The 16,131-nt window shown below is 37.7% G+C and overlaps 1 protein-coding gene across 8 annotated transcripts in view; it reads left to right on the top strand.

Moving 5' to 3' along the window:
* Positions 1–15,846, top strand: part of INPP5A (inositol polyphosphate-5-phosphatase A) — a 420,765-nt gene extending 404,919 nt beyond the window's left edge. For 4 of the 8 annotated variants that reach the window (XM_034775172.1, XM_034775171.1, XM_034775176.1 and 1 more), the window contains 3 exons: positions 7,583–7,694; positions 12,577–12,645; positions 14,202–14,472. In XM_034775172.1, coding sequence (XP_034631063.1) covers positions 7,583–7,694; positions 12,577–12,645; positions 14,202–14,348 — 328 coding nt within the window. In that variant the 3' untranslated portion in view covers positions 14,349–14,472. The other 4 variants (XR_004646390.1, XM_034775173.1, XM_034775174.1 and 1 more) reach the window with 4 other exon arrangements.
* The last annotated feature ends 285 nt before the right edge of the window (positions 15,847–16,131 follow it).

Genomic DNA, 16,131 nt, shown 5'->3' with positions numbered 1-16,131 from the left:
AATATTGGCGGACAAACTGTTTAGTTTTTTAAGGGTTCCCAATATTATTGCTATGTAGTTCTTGTTCCTGCTAATAGTAACACAAGTACAAATAACAGAAGTGCATTTGTGTACATCTACCTACACAACAGCAACTTTCAAACTTATCAAATTTAGTGAGAACAATTCTTTCAGGTGTTCAGAAAAATTTGAAAACCTTTGGCATTGTAATATTACATTAATTAAACTCAATAGCTTCTTAATACGTTTATACAAAAAAAACCACTTATAAGTAAGTCCGATTGAATAGTTTGCGTGAAAATGAAAACAAAAAGTCTGCAATAAGGCGAAAAAGCAGCAGAAAATACCAGCACTGAAAAATAAGACATCCTGCTGATAGAAGGTAAACCCTTTAGCCTTCGTCAAAGATACTTCAGTCTCCAGGACTGTCAAACTATCATCTTTCACAAACCCACACTGGCAAAAGGCATCCCCCTGTAGTGGCTGGTCTAGATAGAGGATAATAGTCTGTTATTGCTACCAGTTTTTCATCTACACGTGATAAAGGTCTTTGATATTGATCTAAAAGTTCTGTCATTCATCCTTGCTGATAATCTATGCGGGGGGGTCAATGTGATTTCATGTGGAATTTATATTTTCTCAGCTCGCTTTAAAGAAAAGAAAAAGAAAGAAATAACATACAACAAAAACTCTGTTAAAAGAACATTGAGTGCCAAATCAAGCACTGAAACATTAGGAATTGCCAGAATTAAGCTTATCTATATAACCTTGTCTGCCACTCTCCTTGTGCATGTACACTTGTTATTGTTATATTTAACATGTATATTGTGTGACACCTAAAGGCTTGGACCAGGTTACGTTACTGTCTTTAATTGCATGATGTACTATTTGTTCTTCGGGACCCCTGCCTCATACAGCACACAGGATGGACAGCGAATGAGGCAGAGTGTTGCAGGAAGAGAAAGTACTTTCTTTTGTGTCTAGAACACTGTACTGGGACCAAGAGAGCTGGGTCTATCCCTCGCTCTTGTTGCTGCCCTCCCATGTGTTGTTGGGCAAGGATATCATAATGCATACATGCAAAGATATGGAGTGAAGCTTTCACAGGGAACCTTAATTCTGGTGTTTCCTATCTTTTTGAATGTTTGATGTGGCAACACTAATGTTTTTCAAAATATTTTGTCTGTAATTACTTATAACATTCAGAGGTGTTCCAACAGCAAGAGCAGTTGACCATAAAGAAATGCAGGTAATGTTTTGGATCCCTTCTTGCTAGCATGAAATCAGCATATTAATAAACACTATGACGCTGAGGATATTAGGACACCAAAGCTACCATTATGTATGTGACATGGCACTGTCCCTTTCTAGTTCCCTTTCTGGAGACATGTATTAGAAGAATAGCCCTGATTTTTGGTTGTGCTTGTAATTAGCTTTGGTTCCTCTTAAACTGAGAAATACTCATGTTTTGCATTCTCTATACAAATGAGAAAAGAATTGGTTGTGGGTTGCCACAAAGGCAGCTCAAAATTAATGTTCAAACTGGAAATGCAAATCAACTCAGGTCAAATTGAGATCTGGTAACGTCATTAAAGTCAGTGGGATGATTTTGGCTTTTTGAGTAGGAACTTGAAGCTGTGCTGTACTGGAAGTTGCCAAATTGGAAGAGGTTCCTTTCTGACAGGAGTAAAATGTGGTTCTCGTTGGGCACTCATGCTGACCGTGCTGGTCATGACCCATGATATCTCCAGATGGTTCATTTTCAGAATTTCTAGTGCCTCCGAGTTTTGGGTGTGTAAGCAATGCAGCAGCAAGCTCATGTGCTTATGACAGATTTGCATAGGAAACTGAAAATGAGCAATGTCCCAAGTCGCAGCTTAGGGTTTATTTTTTGTCTTTGTGAATTTTGTAATGCCTCTTTCTTCAATGGCAGCACCAAGGTGATATTGGTTAATGCAGACAATATTTATGCTTGTTATATGAAGAAAATTTGGAAAAATTGTACTGAAACTACTATAAGCTATTAATTAAAACTATGGCACTGTATGATGAGGATGCTGGGCAGTGACTATGTCTTATTTTAGAAAAATACAATTATAACTTTTGCTTGCAAAAATCTACTTAAGGCACAGATAAACTGCACATAATGCGCCCCAAGCTGTCTGCTGTGTTGTTTTGGGGGCTGTTCTGTCCCGTCCCCAATTCCCATTCTTGTGAAGATGGAGAGGGTGCCCCTGCCAAGTGATCCTCTAGGGCATGCAGCAAGTATAAACACCTTCAGATGTCTCTTAGGGTATGTCTGTGCTCCAATGTAAGCCCAGGGTTAGAGGGACTTGAGTCAGCCAACCCATGTTAGGGGTGGACTTGAACATCTACATTATATTTTAAACCTATGACTTTTCTAACCTGTGCTTGAACCTAGGGCTCTGGCGCCCGCATTGCAGCACACAGACCCAAGTCAAAAAGTCAAAGTAACCGTATACCAGAGTCCTTAGCACCTCCGCCCCCAAAATGTGGCTGTTCTAGCACTGGGACCATGGTGCACTGGGAGAAAACTTTACTGCCTGCCCTGCACGTTGCCAGGAAGCAGCTCACTTTGCAAAAGGCTTGATTGGTTTGCTCTTCATTGCCAACCCAGAAAGGACTCTGATAGTGTGCTTGAAGATCAGTGATCAGAAGAGAATGAGTTAATGCTGACCTGAGCTGCTGCCGTTCACAAAGGGTGGGTGGCTTCCATTTTCAATAGAATGGAATGCAGATTGTTGGGATAGAGAGCACTAAGGAAGTTGTCCCATGGAATTGTGGGATACTTCTAGCTGATTCCCAGGACCCAAATCAAACGGGTCTGCATCTACACTGCAAAGCAATAAGGCTGAGATCCTGGGTTCCAGCTTAAGTCAAGCTCAGACCCTCCAGCACTACAGTGTCCTGGAACCCTGGGCCTGATCCCTGGGTTAGCACAATTGCAGTGTAGACACAAAGAGGAAGGTTATGCTTGAGTCTGGGCTCAAGCATGGGCTTTATGTTGCAGGATAGACATACCTGTGGGTATGTCTACACTGCAAAAAAAAAAAAAAAAAAATGTGGCAGGCCCATGCCAACCAACTCGGCCTCATGGGACTTGGGCTGCGGGGCTGTTTCATTGCTAAGTAGATTTCTGGGCTTGGGCTGGAGCCCAGGCTCTAGGACCCTGCAGGGATGGAGGTCCCTAAGAGCCCTGTGTTGGCCTGTGTAGAGGAACCACATCAGTTCCATTACATCTGTACCCCTCCTCAACCATGAAGGAAGGGGCCAGATTTTTGCCCTTCCTTCTTTGTGGTGCACTCTCTTATCAATTTTTCTCATATCTCAGTATTGTATGGGGAGTGAGGATGGTATGGTCTGGCAAATGTACAGTGACAAGGTAGGTGAATTCCAGTGCACTGGGGGTGTAGCCACGCTGGGTGCTACTACACCTTTAGAATGGAGTTTGAGTTCTTTTCCCCCTCCACACCAAACTTGGGTAGAGGAGGATTTGTCCCAGAGTGATTTGGGTTAAATTGCTATATTCAGCTGATCATGGTTGGATAACTAACTACAGCACTTCTTTCAGCTCTAATCTCAGCAATATAGTTCCAAGCTTAGATATAAGAAATCTGATTTCGTTTGTCAAAGCTATTTCTAATCTACAGTAACTTCTTTATAGAGTCTTCATCATTAAAGGGCCTGGGGAATCGCCAGGAGTCCTCATAATGTGAAAATGATGAGATCAATAAAGCAGATTTGTAAATACCAATTTACAGAATATAGACTCGTAAATTAAATACTGTAATACTTAAGTTTAGACGATCTTTCTAGGTACAGAGCATAACACTTTCAGAGCCATAGAGTTTATACTGTAAAAGGGTGGGTTATATGAAATGTGATTGATTCAAATAACTTCTCTAATAAAAAGTAGTGTTTGTTATGTTGGGCTCTTGTGCAAGTAAAGCAAGAGATGCATTCATAGGTTACCAGAAAAAGTCAACTCTTAAATTGCAAACAAAGAGCTTCAGCTACCAACCATATTACATCATCAAAACATCTCATGGACACTCAGAAATAAGCTGTACTTCTGTATGGCAGTGAAGCAGCAAATTGAATTCTCATAATATGTTTTGAAAATGAGTCTTGTTAGGTTTGATGAGGTGGAAAAGGTACTGAGATCACTGGTTTGTTCCAATACATTCAGTACACTTTACTTGGCTGTTTGCCATGGCTAATCTTTTTAATGGCAGTATAGCTTGTAAACCCATTTGGTAGAAAGCTATGCATCTCAGTTTTATAATATCACACCAAGTAGGGTGGTAAATAACTTTCTATTCAAGCATGAAAGCCTTTTTTTGTTACAATCCCAGAAATCTTATTTTAAAAACCTTATCTTGAAAGCTTCAGTAATTCCTTTATGAATTCAGCAATAAGCAGAATAAAAGGAAAACCTCCTGATTTATATTTATTATTTTTTAAATGCACCCATCCAGTCCTCTTATTCAAAGACTTATGAGTTCACCTATCTAGCACTTATTTCTAAAAATACATCAATAATTTAAGAACAATGTCCAACAAATTGAATCATCTCAGAACCCTCTGGATTCCTCAAAAAACTCCCCATTCGCTTACTCACTGTCCTCTTTAGAAAAAGTCTGGGAGAACAACTGAGCCTTGCAGCATGACCTTGAAGGTCAGCAAATTCAAAGTTATGGAGAATCCAAATATTAAGTGCATCCCATTGTCAATGATCCCTCACTGAAAAGGAACTGGTTTCAGCCCCCTGACAGCTAAACCAGGGGCTATTAGCTGAAGTGCCTGAGATGATTTTGACTCTGTGGCCTCACATGGATGTGGTCTCTGAGGTAATCAGAGTTCAACCTATTTAAATCATTATAGGTTACTTCAGCTGCATTTAGAAATTAAGCAGAAGCCATCACAAAACCCACACGTGGTGGAGCATCCTCCTAGAAAATGTCCCTAAACAAATAAACCATCATAGTCTGTGAAGTGGTCTAGAGAGAGCATATTGCAGTGTCCCCTTCTCAAAATGACTACTGTGGTGAGGTCTGTATCCAACAGATGAAGATGCATTCTTCGAAACATCTTTCATTCTCATTGACTGCTGCTATAGGGACATCCAGAAGCAGTTGAAGATCCAACAAAACTCCCTGGTTTGGTTGGACAATTTCTCCGCATTAGAGAGCTGATACCACCTCTTCGGTGTCTTCACATTGAACCTACCAGTTTAACTCCAGTCTTGTCCGGATTGATTTGCATCCAAAACCCAAGACCCGATTCCATCATTCTTATGTGAGAGAACTACTTAAAACTATTGTGGCAACAGAAGAAACTTGGATTTAGTAAGGGATACTGTAGCGGTGTAGCAGAAAATGGTAGCCCTAAGTGCTGTGTCAAAATTTAAATACCAACTATGCAAATGAATGCCTCTCCCAAGTCAATGGATGAACAAAGTTAAGAAGGAAACATGGCCCGACTGACACCTGAAAATCTGCAGTTTGGCTCATGTGTCCAGGTACTTCTTGTACCCAAACATGTCTGTCTGGTTTTGGCCTAAGCATTGTCCAATTAATATTTGCTACTACTGTAATTGCACAAAGAGGAATAAAACTTAAAACAATTAGGAGAACTAAAGAAGAGCCATTCTTTTCAGAATCCAGTGGCATTTATTCTCCACTACAACATTTTTATAAAAAATTACCCCTTAGATGTTTAGCATATGGGCTTTCATAATCAGATTTTATGAACAACTAGGCAGGTCAAATAGTGGGCTTAACATTTTGAAACTTTACTAGTTTTTTTCAGAAGGTATAATTTTCTTGGTTGCTATTCAACTATTTATTCATTTATTTATTGCCGGACAGTTCCCATTAACATCACTCAGGAGCAGCAGAAAGAATATTAAGCACAAAGTGCCATTCTGTCCATTCTGTGGTATTGTTTCATTGGCTTCATAGTAGAGGTTAGAGCTGATAACTTTTCCTTTGCAGTTAGGATGACCAGATAGCAAGAGTGAAAAATCGGGATGGGGGTGGGAGGTAATAGGAGCCCATATTTAAAAAATAGCCCCAAATATCGGGACTGTCCCTATAAAACTGGGACATCTGGTCACACTATTTGCAGTTTCCCTGTTTTTTTCATTAGGGCTGAACCTTGATTGTGCTGGCTGTAGATGGTGACGGTAGGGTTGCCAGATGGGTAGATAAAATTTGGCTAAAATAGAATTATAAAAGGGAGGGGGATTAAAATTATATAACAAGGAACTAATGGGTATCTTGTGATGTTAAAGCGCAGCAGCTCCCTTGCTCATTGCTTGCAAATATGCTTAGGCAATATAGTAATGCCAGGAAGCTTCATTAGATAAGCATCTATATTGAATTCAAAGAAAATGCACCCACATATACCTTCCATTTTATCTGCTTTATTCCAAACACCTTTACCAAAGAGACAAAATATGTGTGTGTGCTATTACTGTGACTTCAGATTGAGTTATGGCATTTTGTAAAGCTTTTTAGTTTTATTTCCCCTTGTTTTCATTTGCCTTTCAGTCATTATCTCCCCCTGTATCACCAGCTGCCCATTCTTAAAGAGAAAGCCCACAGCCATGCTTCCCCTTGAGCCATCAGGGAGCCCAGAAGAGCAGCCAGAGTTCACCTACCACTTGGATTTGTATGGATAGATCTCTCTATTTCAGTGAAGTCTAGGCCGCTGTGGGGTTTTCAAGTCTCTGACTCTGTGTCCTGGGTAATTCCTGAAATAGTTCCCCCTTGAGGGAGTCATTCAAAGGAAATTCAGTGAGAAGAACATCAGTTTCCTGAGTACTTCCCCACATTAATTTATACCCCAGAGTCATATGCAATGGTCCACTGTGTTCAAAGATTTTGTTGTTGCTTTAGTCCTTCTCCATTGTTGTTGTTCTTGTTATTTATTATTGTAGAGCTTAGGAGCCCCAGTCATAGACCCCATTGTGCTAGGTGCTGTACAAACACAGAACAAACAGCCAGGCCATGCCCCCAAAGAGTTTACAATCTAAGTATAAGACAAAATTCAACAGATGGATCTCTAAAAATAAGAGCTTATTTTCTCTCCCAAAAGAAATAGGTGCGAGGTGAGAGTGTGGTGCTTTGTGATTTAAAGGGAGATGAAGAAAAGTTTTTAGAAGAACACACAACTTTTTAGACTAAAATGAGTGTATAAGGATGAGGAGCAAAATAGAGGTAAACTATGACTGTTTAAAAAAAATAACAAGTCATTGATTTTTATTAAGGGCCAGCTCCTCTGAGGTGCTAAGCACCCCTCTTTCTCATTGACATCTAAGGGGATGAGTACATTGAGCACTTTAAAGGAATTGCTCAGCATCTTGCAGGATTAGGCCTTAAATTTAGGAATGGGAGGGACATATGTGTTAAACAGGTACATTTGGAAAGAACTGACTTTTGCAGGTTTAAAAAAAAAACCACCGGTGTGGATTGAGCCAGCGGCTATTAAAGCTGCCTTGCAGACAGTTAAAAAGCCAGGCTGGTTGCTGACCGATGTTGCACTGATTCTTTTCCAGTTATCCATACAGTGAAGATTGTAGCCAGGGAAAGCAGTACATGAATACTAGATGTCCAGCTTGGTGTGACAGAATTCTGATGTCGCACTCAGCCAAGGAACTGATTCTAAAAGTAAGTACACCCATGTGAGCACATTATTTTCTAGTTATTTCTTCATTTCTCTTCAACGTAGCGTTTGTTTTTGTTTGATATTTCTTGCGTCTCCCTCAATTCTTACCTGTCCAGAGTAAACCCCAGCGATAGTTGAAGGCAGCAACACCAAAGTAATAATCACATTTTTCCTTTATGCAAAACTTTTCATCTGAGGGTCTTAGTGTTTTACAAACGCTGTACAATTAAGTTTCACAACACCACTGTGAGACATAGTCCTCTGATTTCAGTGCATAGTGATAAGCCTAATTTTGTCAATGCCGTAGCAACAATGTAGCTCAAGAATTTCCCAGTTTTCCCCCCCCCTCCCTTCTCCCTCCCTGGCCCTTTTTTGCTGTACAGATACTGAGCCAGATCCTGGGATCAGACCAAACTACACGCTTCACAACCGAGTAGAAAGGGGACCTTGGTATTCCCCTTATCCTGTGTGTAGGATTGGTCCCTATGCCAGGTTACAGCAACCTGAAGGCTGTCACAATTTACACATGTTGCAAATGGGCCCAGAGAACCAAAAACACATAAGGAGATCATAGGGGCATCCGATCCAGGCCTCTTTGTTCTTACCATGCCCCATTTTCCTGCTATGCCAGAAGTGGATGTGAGGGACATGCTAGAGCAGTGGTGAGCAACCTATGGCACGCGGCCCGTCAGGGTAATCCGCTGGCGGGCCGCGAGACAGTTTGTTTACATTGACCATCCGCAGGCACGGCCACCCACAGCTCCCAGTGGCCGCGGTTCACCTTTCCCAGCCAATGGGAGCTGCAGACAGTCAACGTAAACAAATTGTCTCGCAGCCCGCCAGCGGATTACCGACAGGCTGCAGGTTACCCACCACTGTGCTAGAGTGTCTGTGCTGTGACTTTCTACCACACTACAGTGAGGTGATCTTCTTGGGGTTATTCCAGAGGGCTTTACTGACAGATTGTGATGGCTGTGCAGTCACAGCAGCTTCATCACACCCATGAATCTTGCCCGCCTTCTCCAAAAATGTCTTGGCTTGACAAGCTTATTTAAGACACAACGCTCTGTGTTTATCTTTGTTTTTCTGCATACTAATGCGTTTTCTTAACATTCGTTAATTACAATAGGTAGGGTTGGAAAATAAATCCTCATGCTACTGGCTCCATGCGTGTGTGTGTGTGTGTGTGTGTGTGTGTGTAGTACTGAAACATTTCAAACTTGATTTATGTTTATAATCTTCTCTCTTTCCCTCTCTCATCAGTGTTGTGTATCTCATGATAATGTTTGCTTTGCAGTAAGTTAAATAATTACAATCAAAAGATAACTCACTGAAATGTGAGACCATTTTTTCCATAGCTACTCAAGTTTCCATCTCTCGAAAGCACTTCTTCTCACATGTTAAACTCTAAGAAGTGCTGGTATTAACACCTTTTAAACTTTTCACCAAATCCTCATTCGTGGTGAAATTCACCCCTCATTGCAACTTGGTTTGTTCAGGGAAATTCTTGAGGTCTGGTGAATGGAATTCACCTCCTTAACTTGGGGACAGGCTGTGGCTATGGTACAGCCCCTCTGTGACTAATCCTGTCACAGGTCTGGAACAGCATTTTAAGCCCTTCTGCATCTCCTGTATAAATGTTGCCAGCCAATGGATCCACGGAGATTCCAGATCTCCATCCATGATGACCTTTTTGGGGCCAGGATAGGGACCTCCTTCATGTGCGGAAGCACTGCAGCAGCCCCCATGTGGCTGCTCTGTCCAAGGTCTTCCTATACAGCCACAAGGCTGAAATATGAAAAGGGCCCTATGCACCTGGATTGATTTAATCTTTTAATTGGTGGTTAATGCCATCAGTGAGCTCAAGATAAAGGCAATATTATTCTATTTATTAGGCACAATAATTAAAATGTATACAACATCTGAATACTGTGGAACCCTAGTATTCAGTAAGAAAGCAATACCGGGAAAACAGAGTTGCCAAACAAGAGGTAGGAACAGAGAATGAACTGGATATGACCTTTCTATGCAATACTGCAGCATAAAAAGTCAATGGAAATTTGGGCTGCATATGTAGAATCATATACCAAAGAGATGATAATTTTGCATCTCTATATGACACTGGTAAGACAGTAAATACAATATTGCATATACTTCTAGACATCCATGGAATTCTCCATAACAAAGGACAGAGTGACCAATGAGGGAAGATTTTAAAAATTAGCTATGAATCAGAGGAGATATAACTGTGTATAAATGTTTGAAGGTGAAAACACCACCAAAGAGAGGAATTGTTTGATTATATTAGGGAATGTAACCAAATGTAATGGGACAAACTTAAACATTGGAAAATGAAGGCTGAACACCAGAGAAAATCTGTAACAATGAGGTCAATTGGCCTGAAATAATCTCCATAGGGAAGTGGCAGAAGTTCACTTGGAGCATTAAGGGCTGAATTTTCAAAATCCTTTTTAATCTTGTGTCTGCAATTTTGCATTTGCAAATTTTGGGCATGCTATTTTGGATATGGACAAAGATTTGTGCATACAAAAATTACAGAGGGAAATTAGAGCCACATTTTCTGCTGATGTAAATTGCACAGCTGCATTAACTTCAGTTTAGGTGTTCCAATTTACTCCAGCAGAGAATAAGGTTCTTATCCAGCTGTAGGCCACTTGGAAATTTTGGCCCATAAAACTTGAGCAAAGCAATAGAAAATATACAATAGGGAAGAGTACTGAATTGGTGGAGGAAAGAAAAAGATGATGCAATAGGTCTAAGTCATTTCTAAATTTCTTGATTGTATGCAGCAAACTATATTTGGCTTCCCGCCGACTTCAGATCTTATTTCTTTATAATGGTTTACAATGTGCACTATTAGAAATATTTGAACCTTAAAAAAAGGATCAGTGAGGAAACCAAAAGCACTCTATCAGACTATACTTAATTGCAAGTCTGATACATTCTTATACCTTAAATAGTTGTGTATCTTTAAAAATTAGAGACAGAATTTCTTTGGTATAACTAATTGTTGAGAAATTATTATGCATTGTTCTTTTTTTTTTTTTTTTTTATGTGTTAGTGCTTTGTTGTAGGTATCTGAAAAATTGCTTTTCAGTTCTGGCCAACTTATCTCTTATTTCAAAGAACAAATTTTAGTAAATCGGCACTTTTTCAGTGCTTTGTAGAAAAAGGAGTAGTGTGTGCAAATTAGCACACAACACAGTATGTTCAGCTCCACACACTAGGCGTTACAGATTGTACAGACATGGGGCTGTAAACAGCTTTCGTGCAACATCATCTATCATGCTATGGTCGGTTACCTCACCATCATGTTATTTTATGCTTCCTGAGCCCTAAAACACCAAAGGTTGCCCACTGCTAGGGAGTTGCGTTGATGCCTGATAGCATGCAGTAATGAATGCTCAGCCAAGTGTATATTGTTTCTGCTTGTGCGCCGCTGTAATTTGTTTATCTGTCTAAAGATTATGCAGTTGAAAATCCACAATTTTATGCTGCCTTTGTAAATTATCAAGTCGCTTTTGATGAATGTATCCCCACTTCCGATGGTAGTGGCATTATGATCTTGAAATATTGGAAAGTGCTCATGCATACAATGCAGAAGGTTATGTTTTTATATTTTTTGGCAGACAACCATGCTATAAAGTAAATCTGACCTTAAGCTTCCTAACTGCATTAAAGATAATTCAGTTTTAACTTTATAGTCCTAAATGCTGCTGTTTATATAAAGTTCTTGCCCAGTCAAACTTGACTGATTACAGATGAGAAAATCTTGACTGTTTCATACAAAATAAATGAGTATTGTAAACTATTTTAAAGCACATCTATGATTGTATTAGAGACTTGCCAGTGTGCAGACTCCAGATTTAATTAGCTTCCAGGAATTGTTTAGTATAATAAGAAATTGTAAGCCTCTCTGTGTGTTTATTTCTAAAGGGTGGTGCTAGATAAAATAGGCTGTCAAAATCACACGTTCAGTGTAAATGGCAGAAAGATGAGTACGTTCTATTATTTATTAAATCAGAGCTGCAAAGAGAACAAGTGTATAAGAAGAAAGTTCAACATAGAGTAGAATGCAAGCAGTTCACAGGGCTGGCTAGAGGAATGCTCGCCTTCAGTTGATTTTCTTAAGATATTTTGAATGCTCTTTTTATTAAAGGAAAGTATCTAATAGAAGTAGGATTCTTTTGCTTTCTTCTTTCATAGCTAAATATTTTAACTGTTTTGTACAAAATATTCAACAGCTGTTTCTACTTGTTTAATGTTATATAGTTGATGCAATAACACAATGGGGTCCATGGCTAGGGCTCTTAGGTGCTCAGGTAATTCAACTAATAAATAATAAGGATAAAGGATGTGTTAATGTTTCTGCTTGTACATTTAAAATACTACTATATGGGTACATAGGATGTTTTTTAATGAGACAATGTGAATTCCATGTTATTCCAAGAGCGACATGCCTGTCCTATGTAATTCAGTAAAAAGATTTCTGAGCTTTTCCTAAAAGAGAGGACTTTGGTGAAACCACTTGCTGCATTTCACTGACACAAAATTTGAATGTAGCTATAACTGAGTCCTTAGCTTCCACATCTTAAATATTAGTTGCTAAAAGTTGGTAAAGCCCTAAAATGGAGTGATAGTGATTTGGAAGTATTTTATTTGGAAATTTCACAAACTTTGCAATGGATATTTAATGTAACATTCTATGTAATCTTTGTTCTGAGGAGCCAAATTGAATATGCCCTCACTAAGAAATCTTGTTGCATGTTCTTACTGAACTTCCATTCCTGTAACCTTTCCTTATTTAGTTTTCTCTGAAATCTGAAAAATAACTGAACTGACTAGTCTTTTTTTTTTAATTAGTCAGAAAATGATGAGAAGATAGTGATTTATGACCATATTGGGCCAAATGTCTGCATGGGGGATCACAAGGTAATTTAACTCAGTTTTACAGTATTGTATTATACTACATTTTATTAGGAACATAGAATGTGTGTATTAATTTCTATTCCTTTTATATTGAAGTCAATTATTTTCCCCCTTTTTTATTTTAAACTAGATGCTTTGGAAAATTTTATACAAGTTGGGGTTAAATTCAACTGAAATCAGTAGAAATGCTATATTAGGTACAAGCACAAGTTTCAGTAAAGAATAGGATAATGTTCCAGAAGGCAGCATAAAAACATACTATAATTTGAAATCAGTATGAGCAAATATATCTGTATTTATAACCTTACCTAAATAAAGTGCCCATGAAAAACTTTAGTTTCACTTAGTTATCGAGATTGTTTCCTGAATATAATTTTAATGAATTTGGTGTCTAGTTGACTGCTAGAATAATAAAATGCTGACAGTACCATATATAAGCAACAGGTAAGAGAAAGAATACTTAGCGATATGCCAGTTGTTTAAAAAGATCAAAGATGATAAAAACATAAATTTTAAGTAACCCGTATAGTTAGCTAATTCTCTTCTGAAGATACCACCAACTGGAACCGCAGTTAGAAATATTTGATCAATAAGCATCTGGTTTCTTTGAAAATCCTATAAACAACTAAAAACATCTCTGAAATTTTAAGACTGACTATCCATGTAAAAATTCAGTTAGAAATCTGAAAACTATACTGCAATATCATCGACAGATGTACTGCAGTGGCTCTTGAATTATGATTTTAGGAATGGTAATGGGATACTTAATAACTCCTCTGTGTGAGCATGTATGTATGTATGTATATGTGTAAATGATGACTGTAGAAATAAATAAATACAAATTTACAAATATAGTAAATTTTTATTTATTTATTTATTTATTTTTATAGTCATAATTTTTGTGGCGGTAGTAAAATCTTTTTCAAAGGAAGAAGGGATCTTACTGATATAGTAACTTGATTGATAAAATTAAAAGTGCAGTGTCCTTCAGGAATAGAGTAATAGCCAGATTGAATACAATCATTTTGATTTCTTTTATGACTGATTTATTTAACAAGCATCCTCTTTCAACAGAGTTAATATTATGACAAATGAAATAAGGTGTTATGTAGAGGGCTCAATCCTGCTTCTATTGAGATCGAGGGCAAGATTCCCATAGATTTCAGTGGGAGCACAGGATCGGCCCAATAAGTGGCTGTCTTCCTGGATCTCTTGAGAATTGTAAGATTATAGTAATGAAGGAAGTCTAGATTATTCCATCAGTTTGTCACTGGTTATAGATTGATTCTTACTCTGTTTGAAATAATCATTACAAAGTGTTTGATCTCTTTCTACCTTTCAAGTGTATAACCCCTATTTCTCCCTAACTTGCTGCAGCCTGTGTTCCTGTCCTTTCGAATAGCTGCTGGGGCAGGTAAACCTATTGCAAATGTGCACAAGTGTTGTGTCGTGCAGTGATGTGGTGGTAAATATCATTTTTTTCCCCTTTGTTTATATTTTCTACATCATTTCCCCTTTGTGTTTATTTTTCTTTTAAAAAAATGCCAATTCTGCAACAGGAAAAAGATGCCCTCGAAATGAGAAGATCTTTCGTGAAACCACCCTGTAGCATGGAGGAGGAAAGAATAAGCAGTATATTGAAATGCATAATCCTAACAGCTGTATTGATAAATCAAGTCTTGAGTGCCACATTTTTAGACTGCTGATCGTACACTATGCTTCAGCATCTGGACTCTGTTCGGGAAAAGCCTCACATACCTCACTGTCTTGTATGTTCATGTGACATCAAGTAGAAATGTGGAATTATATATATATATATATATATATATATATATATATATATATATATATATATATATATAAAATATGTCACGGTTCTGTTGCCAAAACTCTAATAGACAGCAGAGATGTTCTGTATTTTAGATTTCACAATTTTCAACTTTTAATAAGTGTTTGTCAATGTGGAAAAGCTACTTCAGCACATTTTAAACTTTTAAAGGTGTCATGCCTAACATTATATATCTGTACCATTTGGGGGTTTTGTACATTGGATTATATAGATAGAGATTTTGATGGTTTTAAATGGTATTTTCTTCATTGACCAAGGCTTATGGTTTGTTTTAGTTTTAGAATTTTGTTTTGTTTTTCATTTTTTATAGATTTTTTTCCTCATGTTATTTACTATTCTGCCATGTAACATGGTTTTGAATCACACAGCAGCTGCTTTCTATACATACATATGTGTGTGTCTATATATATATATGTATGTGTGTGTATATATACACAGATATATAAATAATTTATAAACCTTACCAAAACGTATGCTAAATATACTTTCCATTATGACTGCTTGAGAGTGCCATATCAGCAATTAGTGTTGGAGTCTAGCAGTTTTAGTTAAGTGTACATCAACATTTATAAAACAAATAATATATAGCAGTGCCATCATCAATACAGATATATAGTATACTATATAGCACATATATTAGCAGTTTCACTTTGTTACTCCTATAATACCTTCTTTCTAAGTACTATTAAGGACTGAATGTGAAGTCTCTAGTTAGATTTGGGTGTACCTTTCAAGAATTTTGTAAACTGTTTTTGTCTGTCTTTTGTTACTGTTTTATGGTGCCAAGTATTGTATATTAAAACAATAACAACATGGGAGAAGAAAATTAGAAGTCTGTTTCAGATAGCATCTGCACCCAACACAGACTGTATTTATACAAAGTGTTAGCGAAAAGGACTGTAAATTTTCTTACTTAGTAGCTATGTGCAACCTGCAACATAACCTTGTTATGAACATTTTTCTCCCACCACAAAGTACAACATTAAAAGGTGATTAGAGAGTCTGTTGATGAAACACAAATGTATGTTTTATTGATTTAATTTAGAACACTACAGAGTTCATGGACTGTGTGATGGCATTAGATTGATGCTTGATTTTGGTATAAATCACTACCATTGAAAATGATTTGATGTCCGCTTGCAGAATTTGTTTTCACGACAATACAGTCTGGGTTTGTATTAAGTACTGTTGTTCATAGGGTTTCTGCAGCTCTGTAATGTCAATGTGCCATGTTGCAATATAACCACCTGGTAATTCTATTTAACACAAATAGAGATTCAACTCATGGTAACTTTGAAGGCCTTTAGAAATGAGTACTCTGGTTCTCAAGCAATAAATCTGATCATAATGAAAAATGACTGTGTCTGTCCCATTAATTTTGGGTGTGGGGATTAGGCAGAAATATGAAGTTGTCCTCTTAATTTTCTGCTAATTGACTATATTCTTTTTTTGTCTGAAAACCTAGGCAGATAATAAGATGCATTTTTTTGTATAAATTGAAACAATACAAACTGAGAAGAAATTTAATAAACTGCTTGCACTTTAAAATGTGGGATTATTTTATTATAAATTGTTAATCTGACTATAACAGTGTATTTATAGCTACTCCTAATAATATACCAACACCACCAGGATCTTTA

The sequence above is a fragment of the Trachemys scripta genome, chromosome 7 (genome assembly GCF_013100865.1).
Source record: "Trachemys scripta elegans isolate TJP31775 chromosome 7, CAS_Tse_1.0, whole genome shotgun sequence".
In the NCBI taxonomy this organism is placed as follows: Eukaryota; Metazoa; Chordata; order Testudines; family Emydidae; genus Trachemys; species Trachemys scripta.
Note: the sequence above shows the minus strand (reverse complement) of the source record. Positions and strands in the feature narration are given on the sequence as shown.